This window comes from Pelecanus crispus, chromosome 1 (genome assembly GCF_030463565.1).
Source record: "Pelecanus crispus isolate bPelCri1 chromosome 1, bPelCri1.pri, whole genome shotgun sequence".
NCBI lineage: Eukaryota > Metazoa > Chordata > Aves > Pelecaniformes > Pelecanidae > Pelecanus > Pelecanus crispus.
This window is the reverse complement of record NC_134643.1, coordinates 209,392,616-209,415,025: the sequence shown is the minus strand read 5'-3', so window position 1 is coordinate 209,415,025 and position 22,410 is coordinate 209,392,616. Positions and strand designations below refer to the sequence as shown.

The following is a 22,410-nucleotide window of genomic DNA, read 5'->3' as shown; positions in this document are numbered from 1 at the left end:
AAAAATAAACTCCCTTTTGGTTTTAAATAGGTTGAATTACATCAATTCACACAAAATGAGAAGCACTAGTTTGCTTCTCTCGGGGGAAACATTTTGTTTCTGGGGAAGATGCAGCAGAAACATGTTTAATGGTGCCAAAGACCAGAGCCAAAGAGGAGCTGGAAACATTGCTGCTGTCAGAAGTGGCTATATTTTGAAAAGAACCCAGAAGTCAATATGCAGCTACCACAGGGGTCTTTCTGAAACTCTGGCCCAGTGTAGGTAACAAAACAGAGGCGGAGTTTCTCAAGCTATATCCAGACCACCTAAATTGTAAATGTGGCACCTAAGCAGAACTTAGGTGTCTAAGAATCCAGTGTGATTGAAATTGACTGTTCTTGGGTGCTATCTCTTAAAAACCCTGAAATCAATAATTCCTTCACTTAGGGCAGCAGTATTTCCAAGGCACCCACGCATAGGCTTTCAATGTAAGCATTAAGTATAAGCACTTCGGTGCATAAAGCTGGAACCCAATTTCACACCAAAAATCCTTCCCATAATTCAAGGATATTCAATGAGACAAACTCCATCCAACCCTTGGAGAGGTCCACTCTGGAAGACGTGTTCTCACCTAAGTCACCTGGGATGCGCTGAACTTGACAAAGGGCTCACTAGTTAAAGTAGCTCGTAGCTCTCTTCTAAAACAGAGGGAAGAGGCAATGTAGGAGGGCAAGTGCCTATTTAAATGACTGGAAAGCATTAAAACTGGTGTGATACTTGGTACCACTTACAGCTGTGGTTCCCTTGACTGCAGGGTGGAAGATAAGAAGAAACACAGAGGAAAGCAGCATTTCGAAATAGGGAAATAGGGTATAATAAAGTGGCAGTGTGAACCCTGCAGTGAGAGTCTTTCATAAAACATACTGAAAGCTATTCCCTACTAAATGGCTTAACAACTATTATTGTTATAATATATCTGGAGTGAAATTAAGGATTAGATATGGGCATTTTGCGAAATTCCTCACCCTTTTGATTTAAACTGCACTATTCAACTCCACAGCACAGAATTTTCTGAATGGCAATGTCACGATTTGCTAAAACATCACAGGCAAAGCTTATAAATAATTTAGGAAAACATTCACTTGGCTGGGGAATACCACTTAGCCCCTGTTTGCAAGGCATAAGTGAGCTTTCCAGAGTACACAGGACTTGAGCTGCTTCTCTCTGAATAAATAATTCTCTCCCATTGCACACATATACACACATCCCCTTCCAAATTAATGTTCTTACCTTATCTTTCTTTTCAGAGCCAGAATCCTCAAGTTTGGTCCGGATGACAAAGGGAGTAGACAATCTCAGGAGAACTCGTTCAAATGTGGCACTGATTTTAGGAGAAACTATGTCGAAGCAGTCTTGGAATTTCAGAGTTTTATGAGTGTCACATCTGAGCTGCTTCCTAAGACCTTCTCCAAGCTGGAGAACCAGCATGTTTGGATCAAACATCAGGTGAAAGGGGAAAGCTCTGCAGAAGGTGCTGATGCTAATCCTCAGGTCTAAGGGGGACTGGGAAGTTCCCGGTGGAAGTGCTTTTGTGATATTTGCATTTTCATGTTCTTTGATAAGGAAAGTCAGACAGCTGCAGTTACCTGGGTTCGTCCCCTCTGAACACAACTTATCATTAGTGACCTGTTCTACTTCCACTTCCAAGTGGTAAATCTTCTTTGCTGCTGCTTTTATCATTCCCATCATTGCTAATCCCACAATCTGATGTGGGTGAAAGTAATGAAGCATGAGATTGCCTTCAGGGAGCTCTTTGCATAGGAAAGAAGGGGATTCCAGGGTGGCCTGTCTTCCAAATGAAGTTCTAATGTGCTCCAGCAAAGCATCAAAGCCATTGAAGAAGTCCTGAAGGGTCCCACCGACAGCTCGAAGAACTCTCTCATTCTCATCAAAGCAGATATTGAAGAATTCCTCCCCAAACTTTTCTTGCATTTCCTCAAACTTCAAACCTACAGGACAATGAGACACTGATATCAGCAACATAACATTGCCACTGTGCCACATTTTCCCTTTGTTCTCTATTGCCCAGTATTTTTCCAAGTCATTGAGAGTGGCTTTATCACTGGATACCTACCCGTGGGACTTCTGTTTGCTCTGGTGGTTGGGAATAACCCTAGAAGCCATTTTTTGCCTGTCATTTTAAGTCCTCATGCTTTCAGCGCGCTGCCGCAACCAGCTACTTGTGGGATTTACACTTGCCTGTCTCCTCTTCCCAGCCAGAATACATTATCATTTCCCTGACTTTTGCACGTCACGTGCAGTCCGCTGCACGAATGCACCCAGCCACGGGTGCATCCCTTCTGTTGTTGACCTAGCCCCAAACAAGGCTTCTGCTTTTGTAGCCCCTCTGTTCACTGCCTCTGCGAGGGATCCAGCTCTTACCAGCTTGAAGAATAAGCTCAAAGTCAGGCCTTTGGCTTTCAATACGGAAAGTCAAGCCCTGCAGCCAGGTGACACTTCAGTAGCTGAGGGAGGGGGGCTGTGGGTTTGGGGATTTTTTTCAGACAAAATACTTTTCTCATTACAGCTATTGGGCACTGCCAGAAGATACAAAGGAATAATTACTTCTTTTTTGTTGCCTGCAAAGGAGAGCAAAGCCTTTCTATTTTAGGCTTCTGCACTCACCCATCTTAAAAAAAAACCCTGCCTCTTAGAGCAATCTAAACTGCTAGTAGATGGGACAGCTCTGTGATATCTCACAATGTCACATCAAGTCTCCATCACAGAAATTCAAAAGGTTTTGATTTACAGAGGTGGTAAGGCCGGTGTTGCTGAAGAGATGAAAACGTATCAGTGATAGAAGCCCCTGGATACAAATGTGTATCAAATCCTACTCCTGTTTGTTATTTACCACTTTAAGGATAACCTAGAAAAATAATTTTGAGACAGTTATTAAACATTTTCCTCTGTCTTATTTTAGGGAAGACATGCTCTGTTAACTCTCATCTGTATACAATCACATAGCAGAGTTACAAAATTTGTCAGATATGTTTGTATTGTTCTAAGCTGTAATAGAAGAAAAAGAAGTATGAATCGGCTGTATGTGAATCACAAATATCCATCGAGAGTTTTCAAAGGAAATTAATATAGGAATTAACAATATATTTCCTCCACTGTATTGAAATATATCAAATTTCAGTGACACAGTCAAACACCTTAAAATTTATGTTGACTTCTAACAGAAATGAAGGGCAGTTACTTATTTCCTAAGGGCACTACAGGATCTTTATTTTAATACGTATTCAGCATGCTTTATAACATTGATAAGATCCCAGTGGATCACCAAACTTCCCACTGTTTGTTTAGATTGCTTGTAGGCTTTTAAATTTGGAAGAACAGTGTGATTAGTGACTTTCATGCCCAAGAGGTGTAACAGGGGACAGAGGAAGTCATTCATCTGTTGTTTGCAGACAATAACCTTTAATCATCTCAAGGCAGTCTCTGAACTGCCTATGCACACAGGCATAATTACAACAATCAATATTCACAAGCGATCTGAGCGTTCCACAGCTTTGCAAACCATCTGCAACAATAGTTTTCTCTGGGCCTTCGATATGATTAATAGCAGATTAAAATGCATATAACTACATATATAAACAGGACAACATGACAACATGACCAAGCATATTTTATGAAAGAAGTAATAGTAATAATTTGGGAAAGTTCATTCAAATGCTATTACTCATAATCAAATCTGGTCACTAAACTAGGTTATTACAAAAATATTCCCAGGATCTTTTATGACCACAGATGGTCAGGTCTGCGGCTAAGCCAGAAGAAAGTACCTCTGGTACACAATGCCCCCTAATATCCTGACTCAGAGGACAGTGTGCCAATTCCTGACTCATTACCACTATGTCTGCATAACACAGTATTGCAATATCATCCATAAAAATACTCACTATAACCCAAAAAGAATTAAATTCTAACCCATACCAATAACATTGGCATAAATGCATATTAATAGCAAGGCGTTAAGAAATTATATTTTATGTATACGCAACTACATATGCATACTTTCAAATCTCATTGTTCTGTAGAGTGAACTGCGAGTTGCTTTAGAAGTCTGTGCGTAACAGAGAGCAGTTTAGCAGGGGCACCCACAGCTGTAAGATTGCAGAAGCCCTGAAAGTATGGGAACAGGAAGGTATCAGAAACCCCTGGGCTATTTGTGCAAATGACCAAACACTGTTATAGAACTATGTAACACCCCACAAAGCTGCCCAAACTGATAGCATAGGTGGGCTGTCTTTAAAGTATAAAATTACAGTAAAAATGAGTTGCCCTGGCGCCACTAACTGAGAACAGGATATGCACAACTGATCACTCGTGTACTTTACTGCTACATATGTAAGCCTTGTCTCATTATCGTTAACAGGAGTTGTATCTTAGTATTCAGCCTAAGGTTTTGCTGATTTTCTTAGACTGGTCTTCTTGTCCGCCCTGGAGGACTGGCTGCTCAATCTGAACACAACGTACTGACTCCAAGCAACATGAATTATACTGTGAAATTCAGGTCAATGACCTGGCTCGAGGACGTGCCACTACTTTTAAAAACATTTTAGCTTTGAATTGAGTTACACACAGTACCAGCAGAAAATTAGATTAGCTCAGAATTGAAAAATGGATATGCCCAAACTCAACCCAACTGCTGGTCTGTCTTAGTCGGGAATTTTCTCTCTAATAATAGACACTATGAGATACTGAGAAAATCAAAGTAAGTCAAACAGCCTTCTAAAACAAACAAGTATGACGTAGGTATCAGGGAAGTTTCTTCCTAAGCCTCACCAGTAAGAGGTCAATTTTGGCTTGAAGCATGATGGCTTTTCTTTAAATCAAAAATATTTATTTAAATTCCTATTATACAAACACACACACGCACACACACGCACACACGCGCACACACGCACACACACGCGCACACACACTATTTTTTTTTCTGTATTCCAACGAAGCTCTTGGCTTCAGTGATGTACTTGCATGAAATTGCACAGAATACTTAATCTGTATTTTTACTGACTTATTCCTGCCTCTCCTATTGAAACAAATGATTAACAGAAGCACACACTTCCCTAACATTAACTCTCTATATATTTCATCATAACCTTTTCATTTACTACCATATAAATGATCCCAATCTTTGAATATCTTCTGCAGTTTCTCCCTACCCCTTCCTCTATACTTATTGGGTATGTTTTGCTTTCAAGAGACAATAGAAATGACCATCATCATCACAAGGAGAGAAAATGCCAGACTGCATCAGATCGCTCGTCAGCTGCTCTGAGATCTTCTCTCAGCAGTGACTGGTATCAGATGCTGTAGAAAAACTGTAAAATCTGACGGCAAATCATGAAGAAACATGGTTTTGAGGAAGCTCCCCCATAACTGCTACAGTAGATGTTTGGCTTATTCACTGAAATGGATGGAACTACCAGATCTAGAGATAGTTTTATTACACACAGAAACACCTGCTTGTTAAAAAAATTCCCAGAACTCATTGTCTCTATAGTGCATACTTTACTACATTTGGAGACTTCCACAGGCTAATCTTTAAAAATTACATTCGGTATGATTTACAATTCCAGCGTATTCAGTATTTCCTTTGTTTTTTCTTTTATTTTGAGAAAAGACAAATAAATTCATCAAAATAATCGTCTTTATAACCTTCAGGTTATACATCTGCATAAATAATCTAATCTTTTCAAATTTGTCTCACATTAAATTCTTTCTCAGCATCTTCATTTTGTTTTCATTTTGATTTTGCAGTGGAATAATTCAAATTGAAGGTGGTGCTGAGAATGTGAGTCAACTTCTGCTCATCAAAACCGATGATTTGCTATTCCTTTCTGAAAAGCTGGTATTTCCATTTTTTCTTTTTCACTACGGACGTCTAATCAAAATTTTCATTCAGCTGCCCAGAAAAAAATAGTATTAGAAACCTGTATGCATGCCTAGCACTTCCATGTGCAGAGGCCACAGTGCACCCATATTGCCTCATGAGTGACCCCGACAACCATAGATAGGGCTTCATAATGGGCACTAGCTTGCAATCAGTAAGTAGGAAAAAGTCTCCTGTAGTTTCACCAAGAAACTTCACTGAACAGTAGTGATACAAAACAAACCAAAATTCATCCCAACACTCTCTGCTGTTACCCAAGTGAAGCCATTTGTTATTTTGAGCTTCTGCTATTTACCAACCTTCTACTACTACTATACTGAATGAAATTCTAAAAATTCATCAGTCTCAATTTACTTTCCTCTTGGAAAGTGATCTACTGTGTTACTACTGCTTAATCCACTTCTTCAAGAGGACAAATCACGTCTTAACTTTACTAAGTTTTTTTCCTTAGTAGTTTTTATTCTAGCCCATACTGGAGAGAAATTAAATACGCACATTGTAGAAGGCAATTGAGGCAAAGCAACCGTAGAATGAAGATATTGCTCTGGGCCTCCATTACAAAGCACTGTGGGATCTATGACAAAAGTACTATATAAATTCTATTATTATCCTTTGAAAATGTGTCTCAAAGACATTTAGAGAAGAGATCCTATACTTGTGAGCCAGATCCAAAATTACCAAAGTCTTTAAGCATAGGCTCAAAGTACAAATTAAGTATTTCACTGAACTGGAGCAGAAAGAGATGACTTCATCCTGTAATAACATCCTAGTAAAAGGTCCTTCATTTTCTTTTCAGCAGTTCCTGTAAACTGTGAACCCACTACAAAACGTCAAGGAAATAATACAGTATTTCTAAGTATTTTGTACATGACTAAGTGGAGAAATGAGATAGGAATCTGTTCCCATAAAGAAAATCACAAATCATAGGCTCTTCAGAAACAAATAGAAGATGAACTATGTGATAAAAGTATCAAAGTAGTCCATTAACTTGCACAGCATGCAGAAGCAGTTACAAGCCATCCAGTGCGTCCTTAAAGTAAATCATGGAGACAATGGCTGCAGAGTGGCCAGCATCTGATGCCCTTGGCATAGAATTTTCTAGGATACTGATTAAGAATCTATAAATGTCAAATATTAAGGGGATGGGACAATTCAATATGCAATTCCAGAACTCATACTGTGGACAGAAGCAGAATTTGCCACCTTCAATTATAGCAAATACCTCTTAAATGTTTTTTGGATTAGTAGATTTTTCACGTGAATAAGATCTTTTCCTTAAACAGGCTTTTGGACAGAAAGCCAGGTGGCAGTTCAGAATTCCAAAGCATAGTTTATGATGGTAAGGAAAGCAATGTTTATTCTCTTAATAAAAAAGGTTTTGATGTGTACAGGCTAATGCTGAAGGTACATTAGATGAAACATTTGGCTTGTAAGTGAGCCTAGTACAGGATCTAAATACTGTATAAAAGACTTTGATCTTACTTCATTATGATGGTGAATTTCTATCATCCTGGGAATCCACATATTTTTATATAACCTTTTTTAGCGGGTTTCGTATAAATACAATAACATCATTTTATGCCTTTACATATGGTTTTGACACAATTGTAAAATTTTTACCACACTTCTCTTACAGTGCCATACAGGGCCTGCATATCTTTCAAGATTTCAGAAAATAAATTAGAATTATTGTTAAAAAGAATTCCTTACACTTGTTCACCTATAATACTTGTTTTATCCAATTTTATAGGTGTTTTCTTTCCTTCTTAAAGGGAGGGTCTCCTCTGACAAATTATGCTTAGAAATATCATTATAATTACCGCCTCTTGGTGAGGACCTGATCGCTTGTGCTCAGCATACATGTAAAAGATTCTGCTCCAAACTACTGACACAGCTGAGCTGTTAAGAACAGTCAACATTCTTTTTTTTCACCATATAGTGCTTACAGTAGCAGCCAGTTCTGTAGGCAAAGACAAGCCATCTGAAGCAAGACTATCATCATTTTGTGTCTCCCAACACATCTTGGAAACATCACTTCTTAGATTTGCACAGGGTTTATTAAATGAAAACTGCAATTGCTAGGTTGGTGATTCCTAAAAATAAGACAGATCCAGTTTGTTTCATGTCACTCTAGAGATCAAACAGCAATAAGAACTGAGTTTTTTAATTTGCTGTTGCATTAAAATAAGCATATATGTCTTTGAATTGACACAGGGAGCAGAACTTCACTTCTTGGAAAGAATAAAATTGTAATGAAATCTAAAAACTTTTCCCATTAAATGCAAAATCATCTCTCATAATTCCTCACATATATAAAGGGCTCAATTCAGCTGACTAAATATAGAAATCTAATGCTATTTGAGTCTTCATAAAGCATCCAAGACATCTACAAAAGAACTTACAGGTAGTTACATCTGCCACGATATGGGACTTAAGGGAGACCTGCACATTTCTGAAGGTTTGACAGAGGCCACACAAGATACCCCACAGCACCTAAAATAATGGCAAACACCTACATTTAGTCAATGAATCATGCCCAGAATGTCTTCTATTTTATAAATAGGCTTCTACAAGATGTTATTGTACTTCATAACTTCAAACTGCTCACTATCTACTGATAGTTCATCTGCCTTCTAACAATAAATAGCTCTGATTTGAGAAGAGTGGGATGTCTAAGGCCATTTGGTATAAACATTTGTCTTTTCCTAATTTAGATGTATTCATCTCAGTTTTGAAATCACATGAATTATGTGATTTTTGTTTAGATTACTTCTGTATTGCCAGTGTGCTGTAACATCTGCTGAATAATAGGAGTCCTGTGTGTATAGCTTAGACCCCCCCAGGACAGAATTCTAAGTATTGTTAAAATCCATTACTATCGCCTCTGGGCCATGTACCATTTCCTTTTACGCCATTTGTGAACCAACAACTTTAATTATAAATCAGGCTGTGTATCCTAAATTAGTTGCCTTCTAATGACTATCTTCAGTTCTTAGCTCAAAGGAAGAGGAAAGTGATAGTAATTTATGTACTTTAAGTATATAGGCATTTACAGCTTTCAAATACCTGCCGAGCAGTCAGTGTGCCAAACCTTTGTCCATCTTTTCCAATTACATCACCTAGTCTAATCTCACTGTAGGCTAAGATCTGTCCTGGCATCTCCTTTTCAATGTATTTCCTGCCTCTTCAAATGTAGTATTTCTCAGCTGTTATTATTAAATAGTTAACCAGAATGATCCAAAATTTATTCCTCTTTAACTACAGAATATGGGTAAGAGCTGAGATTTTCTTAGTTTCATAAAGGAAACACCAATTCTCACCTTTGACAAATGTACAGAGAACAAATGGGTTTTACAGAATTATGCCCTTTGCACTAAATGAAGGAACAGCCCTGCAAGATATATTTAAGCATGAAGTGATTTGCTCTATATAAAGCAGCCTACAGCACACATCTTCTTTCATAATGACAAGCAAATGTCACCCAGAGCAAGAGCTCTCTAAACCTCTGCACCAACGATGGATTCTACCTCCTCCTCAGTGTCTCAGGGAGGCTGAACCCAGAAACATGATTTATCTCCCTGATGGGACAGGGCTCTGGGCTGGGATTCCACCTAACTTATCACCAGGGGACTTGAGAATCCTCGCCACTGTGCCATATCATCCTCCAAATGGAAGATGCCCCAAAAGATATTCACTTAGAAACGACAGAGGAACAAAGTCCTCACACCACTCTCAGAAGCAAAATCAAGAGGACAAGCGTTATTATTAACCTGTGGGTTAAGAATGCCTAACAGGAAAAATTCTTGCAATACATTTAAGTCCACATGCAGAGCTGACTTAGCAGCCATTGATGTATGCTGTGCATTTTTTAAGGAAAATTGTAGTAAGATTTTAGGAGCCAATTTTTTATAACAGATGAAAAAGAATTGTGTTGCATAAATTAATTTCTTGAATAAAAAAATGGAAGAGAATGTTTTTCTCTATCCTAAGCAATGGAAAGGCAGATAGGTGCAATTATTTCTCCAGGCCTCCTTGTTGAAACAACTATATGCTACATGTGCATTTCTAACTTCAGGCTGCGCACCCGAGGTGTTGCAGGTGTTATTGATGCAGTGTGTATAGCATGGTGCTGCAGTACATACAATTTAGGTATTGTAGTCTAATACACAAATAGGCTTTCAAAGACAACATTTCTTTCATGTCATTAAAGATTGAGTATGTACATCTACTTCTGCTTTGCAAATTTTGCACAAGATTTTTTTATAGATATTTATGAATTTAAGTTACCTTTCATTAGTTTTACTATCAAAGTTATGGCAGATTACAGAGCTCCGCAGCAAGCTGCAAAAAGGCTCCAAAGGAAATACTGGTGACATTTAAAGGAAAGCAGGTAACTCCATGAAACGCCCGTTCTTTTTTTGTGAGGGATTGAAATAAGAGTGAAGAACAGTTCATGTCCACAAAGACCACATTAATTGTGTGCAGTGTTTAAGAAGAGTGTTTGAAGGACATGAGGTGAAGGCTGTACAATTTTTATCTAGTTTGTGCATTTGGGATGTGCGAAACATCATGTGATATATCAGTAGTACACAGTGGGGTTGAAAAAAGAACACTGGGAATTTCTGTGTTGCTTCGTAAAGCTCAGTAGCACAGACTTTCTTGGAATATCTGCAAAACAGATGAGCAGGACAGGTCATGAAGGCTTTATGTCCCAAAATATATTCCTCACAGTAGGAATTACAGACTAACAATTAAAAAAAGTTTTCATCCTTATTTTCCTGTTGCCAAAGTTTTAACTTGCAACTGCATGGAAATCTTCTGCTTTACACTGACTAGCTGCAGTAAGTCAAAACGCACACTCTAATCTTACTTGAAATCAAATTATTTTAAATTACGGGGACAAAGGCAGTCCCAAACAAGATTTGGCTGTCATTGCTCAAAATGCTGAATGTACAAATGGTATGAAAACGTCTTTGCGTTGAGAAGGTTAAAATCTGAACAGCACTGACATACAGTTTAAAGGATTAAAAAAAACCCCAACTGTTATCTCCATTGTACAGATGGGAAATTGAGGCACAGAAAGAATAAAAACATTCCCAAGGTCAAATAAGAAATCTCTTCAGATACAATCTTTCTCTCTAACATACCTCAGCATAAATTTATAGTCACCTAATAAAGAAATGTGGTAGTCATCCGCATAATATACTTCATCATAGGAATCTTTTTCTTATCGTTTTTTCTAAAATAAGTTCAAACTAACAACACCAATCTGCTCTGAACACAGCTTAGCTAGCCAGCTAAAAGCATTATGTGTGTCAACAGGATAAAACATACCAGTGCTTATTCTTTGAAATACTTTATTTCAAACTAGGAACTTTATAAAGGCTCCCTTTAGAATCTAGGATTTCTCTTCTCTTTTTCCTAACTTCCAATGTATCATCCCTTGTTTTTTCTTCAGATGATATGCTTATGAAGGACACTGTAAAAGTGTGCACACACCAATTAAAGAAAGCAGAGTCCATCATAAAGCTTTCTGGACTATTCTGAAAAGAATACAAAGTTAAATTAAATATTCCAGCCACAGAAGCTGCCACCACCAAGGAAAGCTGTGCCATTGATCTGGTATCAAACATGGTTCATAGTGTGTGAGCATGATGGACATGGCTCCCTTAATTATAGCAGATTAAAGCAGGAAGAGCTCTATTGATGTCCAGACTTGCAGCCGGAGCAACTTAGCAAGGAGACGAGGAGAATCAGGTCCTTCCACTGCAGGAAGATGGTGTCACACTTTTTAGTGAAGACTTGACAGGAGGAAAATTCCAGTATTCATACATGATAAATCACACGCATCAAGCTGAGCGTACAGCTTGCAGTCAGCACTTTGCTGTGAGCAGTGTAAGCACCAGGACCACGGCGTGAAGCACCTGCTCACAGTCCTCCAAGCTTACTAATGATCTCAGCTTTTGCTGTCTTCTGATGAATAAGGAATACCAAATGACTATTTTAGAGGCAGTTAGAGGGTCAGGAGAGGCGAATCATGTTGGCATTATCATAGAATCATAGAATGCTTTGGGTTGGAAGGGACCTTGAGAGATCATCGAGCCCAACCCCCTGCAGTAAGCAGGGATTGAACCTGTGAACTTGGCTAAGGTAAGAGGGCAGAAGGTTGCTTCCAAGCATCACTTGTTACCACTCACATAAATAAACTGAGAGCCAGATTTGGTTCAACAGTTTCTCTAGCCTCCCTCACAGTCAGATTCATTCTTGTCTCCTGTCTCAGCAATGCCAATTGCTCTAGGTACACACCCCAGTGGTTATGTCCTTCTTGCATAGAAGCAGCTCTCACTAATCCTTATTCAACCAGAAAAATAACTGTGTTATGTGAGAATTAAGTACACAGCCTCCATTAATTATTTACCTGTTGTGATAGGCACTACAATTAAAAAGAAGCAGCTGGTTTTACTGCCCGTTCTCTTATGTTCCTCTCCCAGGGTAAGAGAAGGAAAGAAGTACTGCTTTTAAATTATCTTAGTGTTTTGCTCACATTTAATTTTTTTTTTTTTTTGCTATGAACTCAAATTCATTCTTTAAAAGGTAAGCTTTTCCCAGAGTAAGTGTCTGCAAGCTTATTTTCAACAAAGTCCATTTTAATCATTCCCCAAGACATTAATGTCTAGACATAACCCCTACACTGTGATCCCAACAGTCTGATCTGCCCCTGACACATAGCCACTGTGAGAATACCACTGAAAAAAATGGGCTGCACATTACTCAGACATGCTAAGGGACCAAGACTAACATATTGATTTAAAAGCACTCTGAAGATGAAAAGGTATTCATAACTATTTCTTAGAACACATAATTTGTGTCATGTTGAAATAAGTACTGAATGTCTAAAGTTTTTTTTTATAATATTAATATGCATATGATAACATGAAAAGTCATTACTTTGCATGAGTCCTGCCTTATCACTCATAGCATTTGTTTCTGAGAGCTAGTATTCAATTATTTTAAAATGCATATTAAAAAAAATGGTAACTAATACTGGACACATTTACAATTTAATTTGTTCTAAATTCTCTCCATGACCCAGACGTGCAAAGTGCCAAGTACCACCTCTTCCCAGGGATTTCAGCAGCAGTTAAAGGCACTCAGAACCTCCCTGACAGCACCTAGCATCTTGCAGAGTAAGGCACTTGACACCAAAAAAACCCCATTTTGATTGCCAGGGAAACAGAGTCATCTCTCAACTAGAACATGTTAGCCATTTCACAGAACATAACAAGTCTGTTTAACAGTTTGAGATAGAAAAGACAGACAGGCAATCCATATACCTCCGAAGGATTTTAAGTCAGCAGGATACAATGGCCCAGACCCCAACGTGGGCAGAATATCACCTTGCTACACTGCCCTGGCATGGAAGGTAAATCATATCGTTCATTATCATACAAGGTCAGATTTCAGTGTTGTGCCTCATGTTGAAGAAAGTCTCTCTAACTGCATAATCCCATAAAAATGTCACAAGTTTATACTGTATATTACCAGCCCAAAGGAAACTTCTTATAGAATCATAGAATCATAGAATCGTCTAGGTTGGAAAAGACCTTTAAGATCATCCAGTCCAACCATTAACCTACACTACCAAGTCCACTCTAAACCAACCAAGGGTAGACTAGACTAAACCATGTCCCCAAGTGCCACATCTACACGTTTTTTGAACACTTCCAGGGATGGTGACTCCACCACCTCTCTGGGCAGCCTGTTCCAATGCTTGACCACCCTTTCCGTGAAGAAATTTTTCCTAATTTCCAGCCTAAACCTCCCCTGGTGCAGCTTGAGCCCATTTCCTCTCATCCTATCGCTAGCTACTTGGGAGAAGAGACCAACACCCACCTCACTACACCCTCCTTTCAGGGAGTTGTAGAGAGCGATAAGGTCTCCCCTCAGCCTCCTCTTCTCCAGGCTAAACAACCCCAGTTCCCTTATGAACCAGAATGCCATCTTTGTGCCTTCCACCCCAACCTCAGCAGCCTACTGAGACCTCTAATGGAACAGCAAAGAGGGTTTCGATATGGTTAGAGCACGGTGCTAATAATGCCAAGTTCACAGGTTCAATCCCTGCTCACTGCAGAGGGGTTGGGCTAGATGATCTCTCAAGGTCCCTTCCAACCCAAAGCATTCTATGATTCTATGATTACAAGAAATACAGCCCCAAGTGGTGTGAGTGCTATAGAAGAGTTCAGAAAAAAAAAGCTCAGTACTCAACTAGCAAAAATGTCATCGTGGTATCAACAGCTCCTTCTTGTTAGCTGGGCCAGAATCAGAGAGGCTTTCAAGCTGGGAGAGACCCCATGAGTTGCCTGGTCATTCAGGCCAGGTTGCTCATGGCTTTACCCAGTCGGGGTTAAAAACCTTCAAGGGCAGAGACTGCACACAGGTTGCCTCTCTGAGCTACCTGTGCCTCTGCCTGACTGTCCTCACAGGGAAAAATACCCAGTCTGTTCCAACTTATGCCTGCTATCTCTGTCCCTCCCACTCTGCACCAGTGTAAAGAGCCCAGCTCCCTGTCCTTGAGGATGTCCCCATAGGCACTGGGGGCTGCTGCTAGGTCCTCTTGAAGCCATCTCTGCTCCAGGCTGAACAAGCCCAGCCCCCACACAGGGTAGCTGCTCCAGCCCCCACCATCTTGGTGGCCTCAACTGAACTCCCTCCAGTTTATGAACTTCTCTAAGGTTTTGGGCTCCCAACATTGGATTCAGTAATCCAGATGTGGTTTAACAAGTACGGAGTAGAGGGGGATAATGAGACCCTTCGATCTGTGTGTCTGCCCCTGTTCATACAGCCCAGGTTGCCATTGGCCACCTTTGCTGCCAGGACTTGCCACTAGCCCATGTCCCACTTGCTGGCCACCAGGACCCCCAGGGCCTTTTCCACAGAGAACCAACTGCAACAGCTCTCCATTTACAAACTCCATGAAAGCAGCAGATGGCAAATGACAGCATTTGTCCTAGCACTTGTTTCTGAAAGTTAGCATTCAATTATTTAAAAATGCAAATAAAAAAAATATGGTAACTATTTGGACTCAAAGCCTTTGAGACTTCTCTAATCACTGACATCAACCTGGGTATTGCACAATACACCTCCACTGACTCCACTGAAAAATCATTCTGGATTGTCTAAAAGGCGCAAAATATATGTAGAAAAGGAGACAAATGTAATAACAGTGCACTGATATGTAGCTGCCTACATCCTAAATTTCCTTTGTTGGAGCAAAAATTACTTGGTTCATTGTTGGTATTAAGATGGTCGGTAAACTTTCTTTCTAACTAAAGGAAACTAATTCCCTTGAAAAAATACATACCAAGAACATTAGCTGTACACTGGAGAATTCCTGAGACATCTTCAGTTTCTTCATTGCCAGAGCAGTCTGTATAGGAGCATCTGTTTGATATATTGTGAAAGTTCTTCTCCGCATCCCTGTAACTACAACAAAAAAAGTCAAAAAGTTACAGCATCTCCTTCTACAAATGCAAGGTCAACAAATGTCTTTCAGAAGTGGTGGTAAAGGATGCCTTTAGCCTCCCTTGTCTCTTCTCTCTTCTTCCCTCTATCACCCCCTTTCCATCCGTGCATTATCACACACAGATGACACTGTGTTAGTAGCCTGGGTATCTCAACTATTATACTAGAATCCAGTATATTATCTGTAATGAGAATGAAGGTGTAAGAAAAAAATAGTACCAAAGGGATGAGGGAAGGCTATCAGACATATCTGTCTTATACGTCATTCCCACTGGGGTGTTGTCAAAAACAAAGTTGTACAGTAAACTCCAAGCAAGATGTTTATGAGGCAATGGTAATTACCTAATAAGAATAATAAATCTTCCTCATCACATTACATTGCACTGCAAGTGTAAAACGTAGCTTTCTCTGTGGATTATCTTCTGAAAAGATCTCAGCAGAAAGATGTCAAGCTGCACCTCACTCTCCTATCAAGAATAAAGTTTGTGCTATAGCCTGTTAAAGAAGAATTAAAAAGAATCCCACCACTGATGAAAGGCACAGAGCTATGCTCTGACCAGCAAGCAGCTACCATCTAAATTATTCTATTTGATTTAGCTTTGCTGGATTTTTTCCTTAATTCAACAGAAGCAGAACAGAAGCTCAAACTATCTTTAAAACAAAGCTTTATGCAGGTGACAATGACAACAGAAGAAGGAATATAAGTGAAGAAAATATTGCAGCAGAGCGATAATGCACTTGGCAAAATATAAAATTGATTTAGCTCAATGCACAGAGAAAAGCCTTTCTAATGAGTATTTTAGTAACAGTTTTGTTATGCTTTCATACTTTGCTTATAGTTCATAAATCATGAATAGCAGTTTTAAGGATTGAACTTTTCATCTGGTTAATGCCTGCAAAATCTCAGCACCTGGGTTGCCAGCATCTGTGGTAAAGGACTAGAAAGGATTCAGAGCTGCCCATCATGTTACTCCCCCAACAGGGAAACTGGTTCTCCACGTGGAGTAAAGCGTATTAGGTAGAGTGGGCTCATCTTAGACAAGAAAGGGCAAAACACTTTGTGGTGGTGTGAGGGGTGAGGAAAAGAGGTGAGAGGAACAGCCCTGTAGTCACCAAGGTCAATGAAGAAGGAGGCGAGGAGGTGCTCCATGTGCTGGCACAGAGATTCCCCTGCAGCCCCTGGAGAAGACCATGGGGAAGCTGATTGTCCATGGAGGTTAACAGTGGAGCAGATATCCATGCTGCAGCCTGTGGAGGACCCCAGGCCAGAGCAGGGGGATGTGCCCTGAAGGAACCTGCATCCCACGGACAACCCACAAAGACCAGAGCAAAAGCATGAGGAGGAAGGAGCAGCAGAGAGGAGCTGTTATGGACTGACCACAACCTCCATCCCCCTGTGCCGCTCGGGGTGGGAGGAGGTAGAGGAGTTGGGAGTGTCTTTATCTTGACCCACAAGCTTTGTTCATCTTATTTTTCCCCCTGTCCTGTTGAGGAGGGGAGGCGAGAGAGCAGAATGGCTGGGTGGGCGTCTGGCAGCTGGCCCAGGTGAACCCACCACATTGTGTACCAAAAGTAAAGATCACGGGGCAGGACAAATATAGGACATCTGCTAGAAACAGAAGCTACTTTAACAAACTCATACTGATGTTCAAAAAACTGAGTCAGTGTATTGTAAGTCACAATTAGAGGTTTTCAGAGCGTCACAGTTTTAAACTTTGTCCATTAAAAAAACTACACCTAAGCCACATGTGGCCATAAATAAAAAGCTGCATTGTTATCACACACATGCTTTCCTCAAGGCACTGTCTCATCCTCTGAAGTCTCCTAACATGAGACTTCAAGCCATTTTTTCAGCAACTGAAAGAATTAGCAGCCAGAAGGCTTCTCCCCCCTGCCTGCCCTGCGGTGGACGTCACAGCTACCTGCCGAGACTGGCCCCCTCGCTGCCCTCAGGTGCCAGCCAGACTGCTAGTATTGCAGGTATCACCCACCAAGCTACGGCTCCCTGTGCTTTTTAACCAAACATTGAGAAATAGGCAAGGACAATTCCCTCCAGTGCACCAAGCTTTGAAACTATGTCATAAATTCTAAAAAGGCTCTCAACACAGCTTGAGAAAAATTTCGTTACGTCTGTGTAATTAAATTCAGAGGACAGCATTCTTCATTTGTCATATGGCACGGCCAATTAATGGCTATTGGCATGCAGCCTGACTCTGTTAGGAAAAGTTATCTGTGACAATAAAATACCTGTGGAGGTAAGGAAAATACTTGTGCAGGTAAGGAAAAGGTTGAAAGGAGATTATTTTAATCAACGGGAGAATGCCTTAGGTTTTCATGATGATAGTTGCTATTACTTTCTTTTTACTCCTCAGTCATCTATCAATGTTCTCAATGAACTCTTGGAGGTGGCTTTCAGCCCTGCTTCTGCAAAAAACCTGCAAGTATGTAACAGTGCGTGTACGTAACAAGCACTGATGCAGGATTTTGCAGGATTTGGACCTCAGGTCATAGCATAAATAACTTTTCCAGCATTCTCAGCTGGCTCTGTGAAAAGCAAATTGGAATAGATTTTATACTTTTACAAAAAGATTCCCTGTTCTCCTTATATAGGACACATGTATATAGTTACGTATGTTAGTGGAGCAGTTCATGTTCTGATGGGGTTGCATGGAAGCAGGACTGGACAGGAGTTTATCATTAACATTCATAGTACTCCAGAGCACCTCTAAGAATTTGTGAGAAAAATTAAAAAGCTTGTCAAACAAGGCTGTGACTTGGGAAGCACAGAGGAAAACATTACCATGCACCTTTCACTACCTCACGTTAACGCTTACCCAATAACTTGATGCTCAAAATACTGCAGTGTCCTTTGAAGAGTTTGCCGAATGGTCTGAGGCTGTGGAAGAATAATAAAAAAAATCATAAGATGAGGCAAGTGCAGTACAGTTTAATTAACATGATCTTTTAATGCACTATTTTTCTCCAGATGTACTCCTCCTCATCTCCTACCTTCTAGGTGCCCACCATAGTAATGGATGTGAAATACACATTCCTTATATCTTACTTCACCATTTAAATAGGAAGGAATTTCACAATGTGACATAATTCATACTGCTTACAAGACTAGTTGTGCATAACAAAGGAGCCACTTAACTATTAGCTCTCAAAAACTATCACCCGCCAATTATCTCACTATTTTAAAGTAATTAATTTAAAATAGTTCCAGGAAAACGCTATTATTTTGTGATTAAAGTATCACCAGGAAAAGGCATTGGGTTTTTAAACTTTGTATGCTCCCTAGAGCATTTTCTACTAAAGAATATTATAAAGACACAGTTTATTTTGGCTTACTTTCCTGACAAGCTATGACTCTCCAATCATCTTTTAATTTATCAGGAAACTCAAGTTCATCAAAAGAAAATCATGACATGCTTCAAGCATTTCTATGCTATTTCATTTTAATAGGTGTTCACCAAACTACATATGTGCATATATGTGTTTATCTTCCTTACTACTACTACTGCTATTCCTATTATTTTGAATTAATTCATGAGAGATCTTCGGGTAAATAAAGCAAATATGAAATCCATGTCATTCTCTTTGGAATTTTCCAAGTCACTTATTGCAAAACATCATTCTTCCAAAATGACTGGTTTGTACCAAATCTGAGGTTTTTCACTTGTCTATTTTGTCCTGCTGCCAGCGGTCAAAGGTATCCAATTTGGATTTATAACTCTTCCCTCTGTATCAGAGGCACACAGGGATATTTTGATCAGACTCGCAGCAGTGGACACTCAAATGTTAGAGATATTTGGTATTTCCCTACGTTTTGGAAAAGACATCTAATTGTTTTGGAAAGTAATAGTTGAAATGCCCCTTAATTAGAGGAATTTCATTCTAAAACCACAGTCATCTTTGAAAGTCTCAGATTTTGCTTACTACTGTACAGATTCAGCAGTTCAAGAGCTGAGCTTTCCTCCTACTATGGCCCATGAGTTTGCAGAAGGAGGTATCTGTTTTGATGATGCCAGGAATGAAAAAGTGTACACCAGGCTGCACTAGGTTTATGCAATTGTAAAAATTTCTTTTTTAATACCAAGCTATAAGAATGTATCTACCCTTTTGAATTCAAATGCATAGAAATGCATGCACGTAACAAAAATAAGCTCAAAATAGATGTAAACCTTGAAAGAGGGGTTTTTTTGTTAATTCTGTATCAGATAATTACTTCTCTTCTCTGTGGGAGCTAAGTTTCCTGTGCTAAAAGACATTAAAAGTTATAGGTTCTCTTGCAAATGGAAGCACCATATGAATGAAACCATCACATATCAAAAAACCATCCCCTTCCCAGTGGTACAGCAGGTATTGAAGTCCTTAGGCCTGATGGGCTACAAATATGTTTCATGGCCTGTTCTCATAGAGATTCAGAAGCTTTCCTGTGCTCAGCAGACAGAAAAATCCATTCTTCACATATAGAAAAGATGTCTTTTCCCACTCTAGCAATGAGGCAAAGCAAAATGGCTTTAAGCAAAGAGGTCCAGACAGCTGCCATCTCCCATCCCCATAGAGCATTTCCCTCAGCCCCACTCCCTACAGACAGAACATTAGCACTCCACCAGCAACTCCTCTGATATGAAAAAGGGAATGGTAGAAATGTTTGACTGTTCAATTAAATCTCCTGTCTGGTTCTCCCAAAGTGCTTTTACAGCAAGTGTATGGAAGGCAGCAATGCCTGGTACCACAGCAAAGAGGAAGGAAAATAGCTTTTTGTCTTCTCAGGAAGTTTTGCAGCTCATGACACCTGAGCAATCCTCCACGGACTGTCTGTCCCTTTCTCATGCCTGACACACAGATGTTGCACTCCTTACCCAGGAAAAAAATCCTTCTGAATACCTCAAGATTTGACCATACAAGCAACCTCCAAGTCCTGAGCTTATTTCATAGACCTCCCTTCTCCTGCAGTGCTGAATGAAAAATAAAAATAGCCCACGTACTATTAACTCTATCTTCTGAAAGTTAAATCATGTGCCTAGCTGTTGTCAGGCAATTTTATACAAACCCATAAACTCATACGCCTTTTCATTGGCATCTCCTATCAAATCTTAGAAATTAAGTACAGACAAAAAATAGGATTTACGATTAAAACACTGGTCATAAACAGAGCTCTATTTAATGTGCTGATAGCCAGTATGAAAACTGACCTGAGGAGTCACAAAGTCTTTCCTAATTTCTGACAAGAATTACTATGGCATGTCACTGTGCGTGGCTAAAAAGCCACTGCGCTCACCTTCTCGGTTTGCTGTATTTCATCACTGGTGAACGTCATTTTGCTATAGATGTAATTCTGTAACTAAGGCCATGACTAAACAAATGGACAGAAGAGGTATGACACCTGCTTATAGCCTCCTACAAGGGTAGTTTGGTGTACCACTTATTCCACTACCGAATAAGCATTGCCTATGAGAGAGAGAGTGGGCAGGAAACATTTCCACCTCTTTTCTGCATCCAGTGGCAAGACTGAATGGAGGCAAAAGAGCTAAACCTTCTTCTAGTAGCCTCTCCAAGAAACATAGCTTCTGCCATTTGGGGAGATAAAAGATAGCCTACAACAACGCACCTTCTCTACCGCAATCTACATCTATGCCATGCAGGTACCCAGGGGTGCTTATTTACTGGAGAGGTTTTAAAGCTTCACTTAAAATGAAAGATTTCATATAAATGTAAAATAGTGACTATTACCTAAAATAGTAAATTTTAACAAATAATTTTTATTATAATGATTTACTAATATTTGGTATGCATTACAAAAGGAATAGTCACATCAGTTCACATTTCTAAGGGCAACTCTAATTAAGACATGCTAGTATTGCTATTGTTAACTGTAAATTAATCCAAGAATTGCCATACGAGATCATAGAATCATAGAATCATTTAGGTTGGAAAAGACCTTTAAGATCATCCAGTCCAACCATTATCCAAGTCCATCATATCCAAGCTCCATCTGGAATGATGAAATACAAGGTGGAAGGTACCACTGAAGTTATTTAGACTGATCTCTTGCACGGCAGAGGCCACAGGACTTCCCTGAATTAATTCTGAATCCAGACATCAGGCCATGGCTATCCCTAATGTGTCAAAATAAATTGTAAAAAATCAGAATCACAGAATCATGTTGTACTTTGAGTTACAACTGTTTGCTCAGGTCTTTCTCCAGTTGATTTTCAAGTGTCTCCAAGGACAGCAATCCCACAACCTCTCTGGGAGATGTGCGCCAGTGTTTGAACACCCTCATGACAATTTTTTTTTTTAATACTGACTTGAAACTTCCCATCTTCCAGCTTTCTTGCCTCTCATCCTTCTGCTGTGCACGCCTACGAAGAGTCTGTCTCCATCTTCTCTACACACCCTCATCAGGTAGCTGTAGACTGCAGCAAGATACCCCCAAAACTGTCTTTTCTTAAAAGCTGAACAGACGCAGCTTCCCCAGTGCCTCCTCAGATGTCACGTTCTCCATCCCTTTACCATCCTGGTAGTCCTCTGCTGGCCCCCATATCAACCCCTGAGGGATATGCAGAGGTAGCTGGTTGCTAATTTGACTTTGTGACTCTGATGGCCACCTTTTGAGCCCTAAGGTCCAGCCAATATTCCAGCCACCTTATCATCCACTTAAGCAGTCCGTATCTCACCATTTGGCTCTAATGACACTATGGGAGACCATGCCAAAGACTTTCCTGAAGTCAAGGTAGACAACATCCCTTCATCCACTGAGCCAGTCTCCTCATTACAGAAGTCAATCATGTTGGTCAGGCACAATTCATCCTCAGTAAAGGGCATAAAAGTGTGTAAACTCTGTTAAAGGAAATAAAGGGGTAAAATTTGGCCTGATGTTGTGGTTTACCCCAGTCAGCAACCAAACACCACACAGCCACTCATTCACACTCCCCCACCAG

General features: G+C 39.9%; 1 protein-coding gene across 1 annotated transcript in view; it reads right to left on the bottom strand.

Moving 5' to 3' along the window:
- The window catches only part of GUCY1A2 (guanylate cyclase 1 soluble subunit alpha 2), a 168,055-nt gene that overhangs the window by 133,457 nt on the left and 12,188 nt on the right, over positions 1-22,410 (bottom strand). The window contains 3 exon segments of the mRNA XM_075723722.1: positions 1,270-1,988; positions 15,300-15,421; positions 18,295-18,363. Of these exon segments, the coding sequence (XP_075579837.1) occupies positions 1,270-1,988; positions 15,300-15,421; positions 18,295-18,363 (910 nt within the window).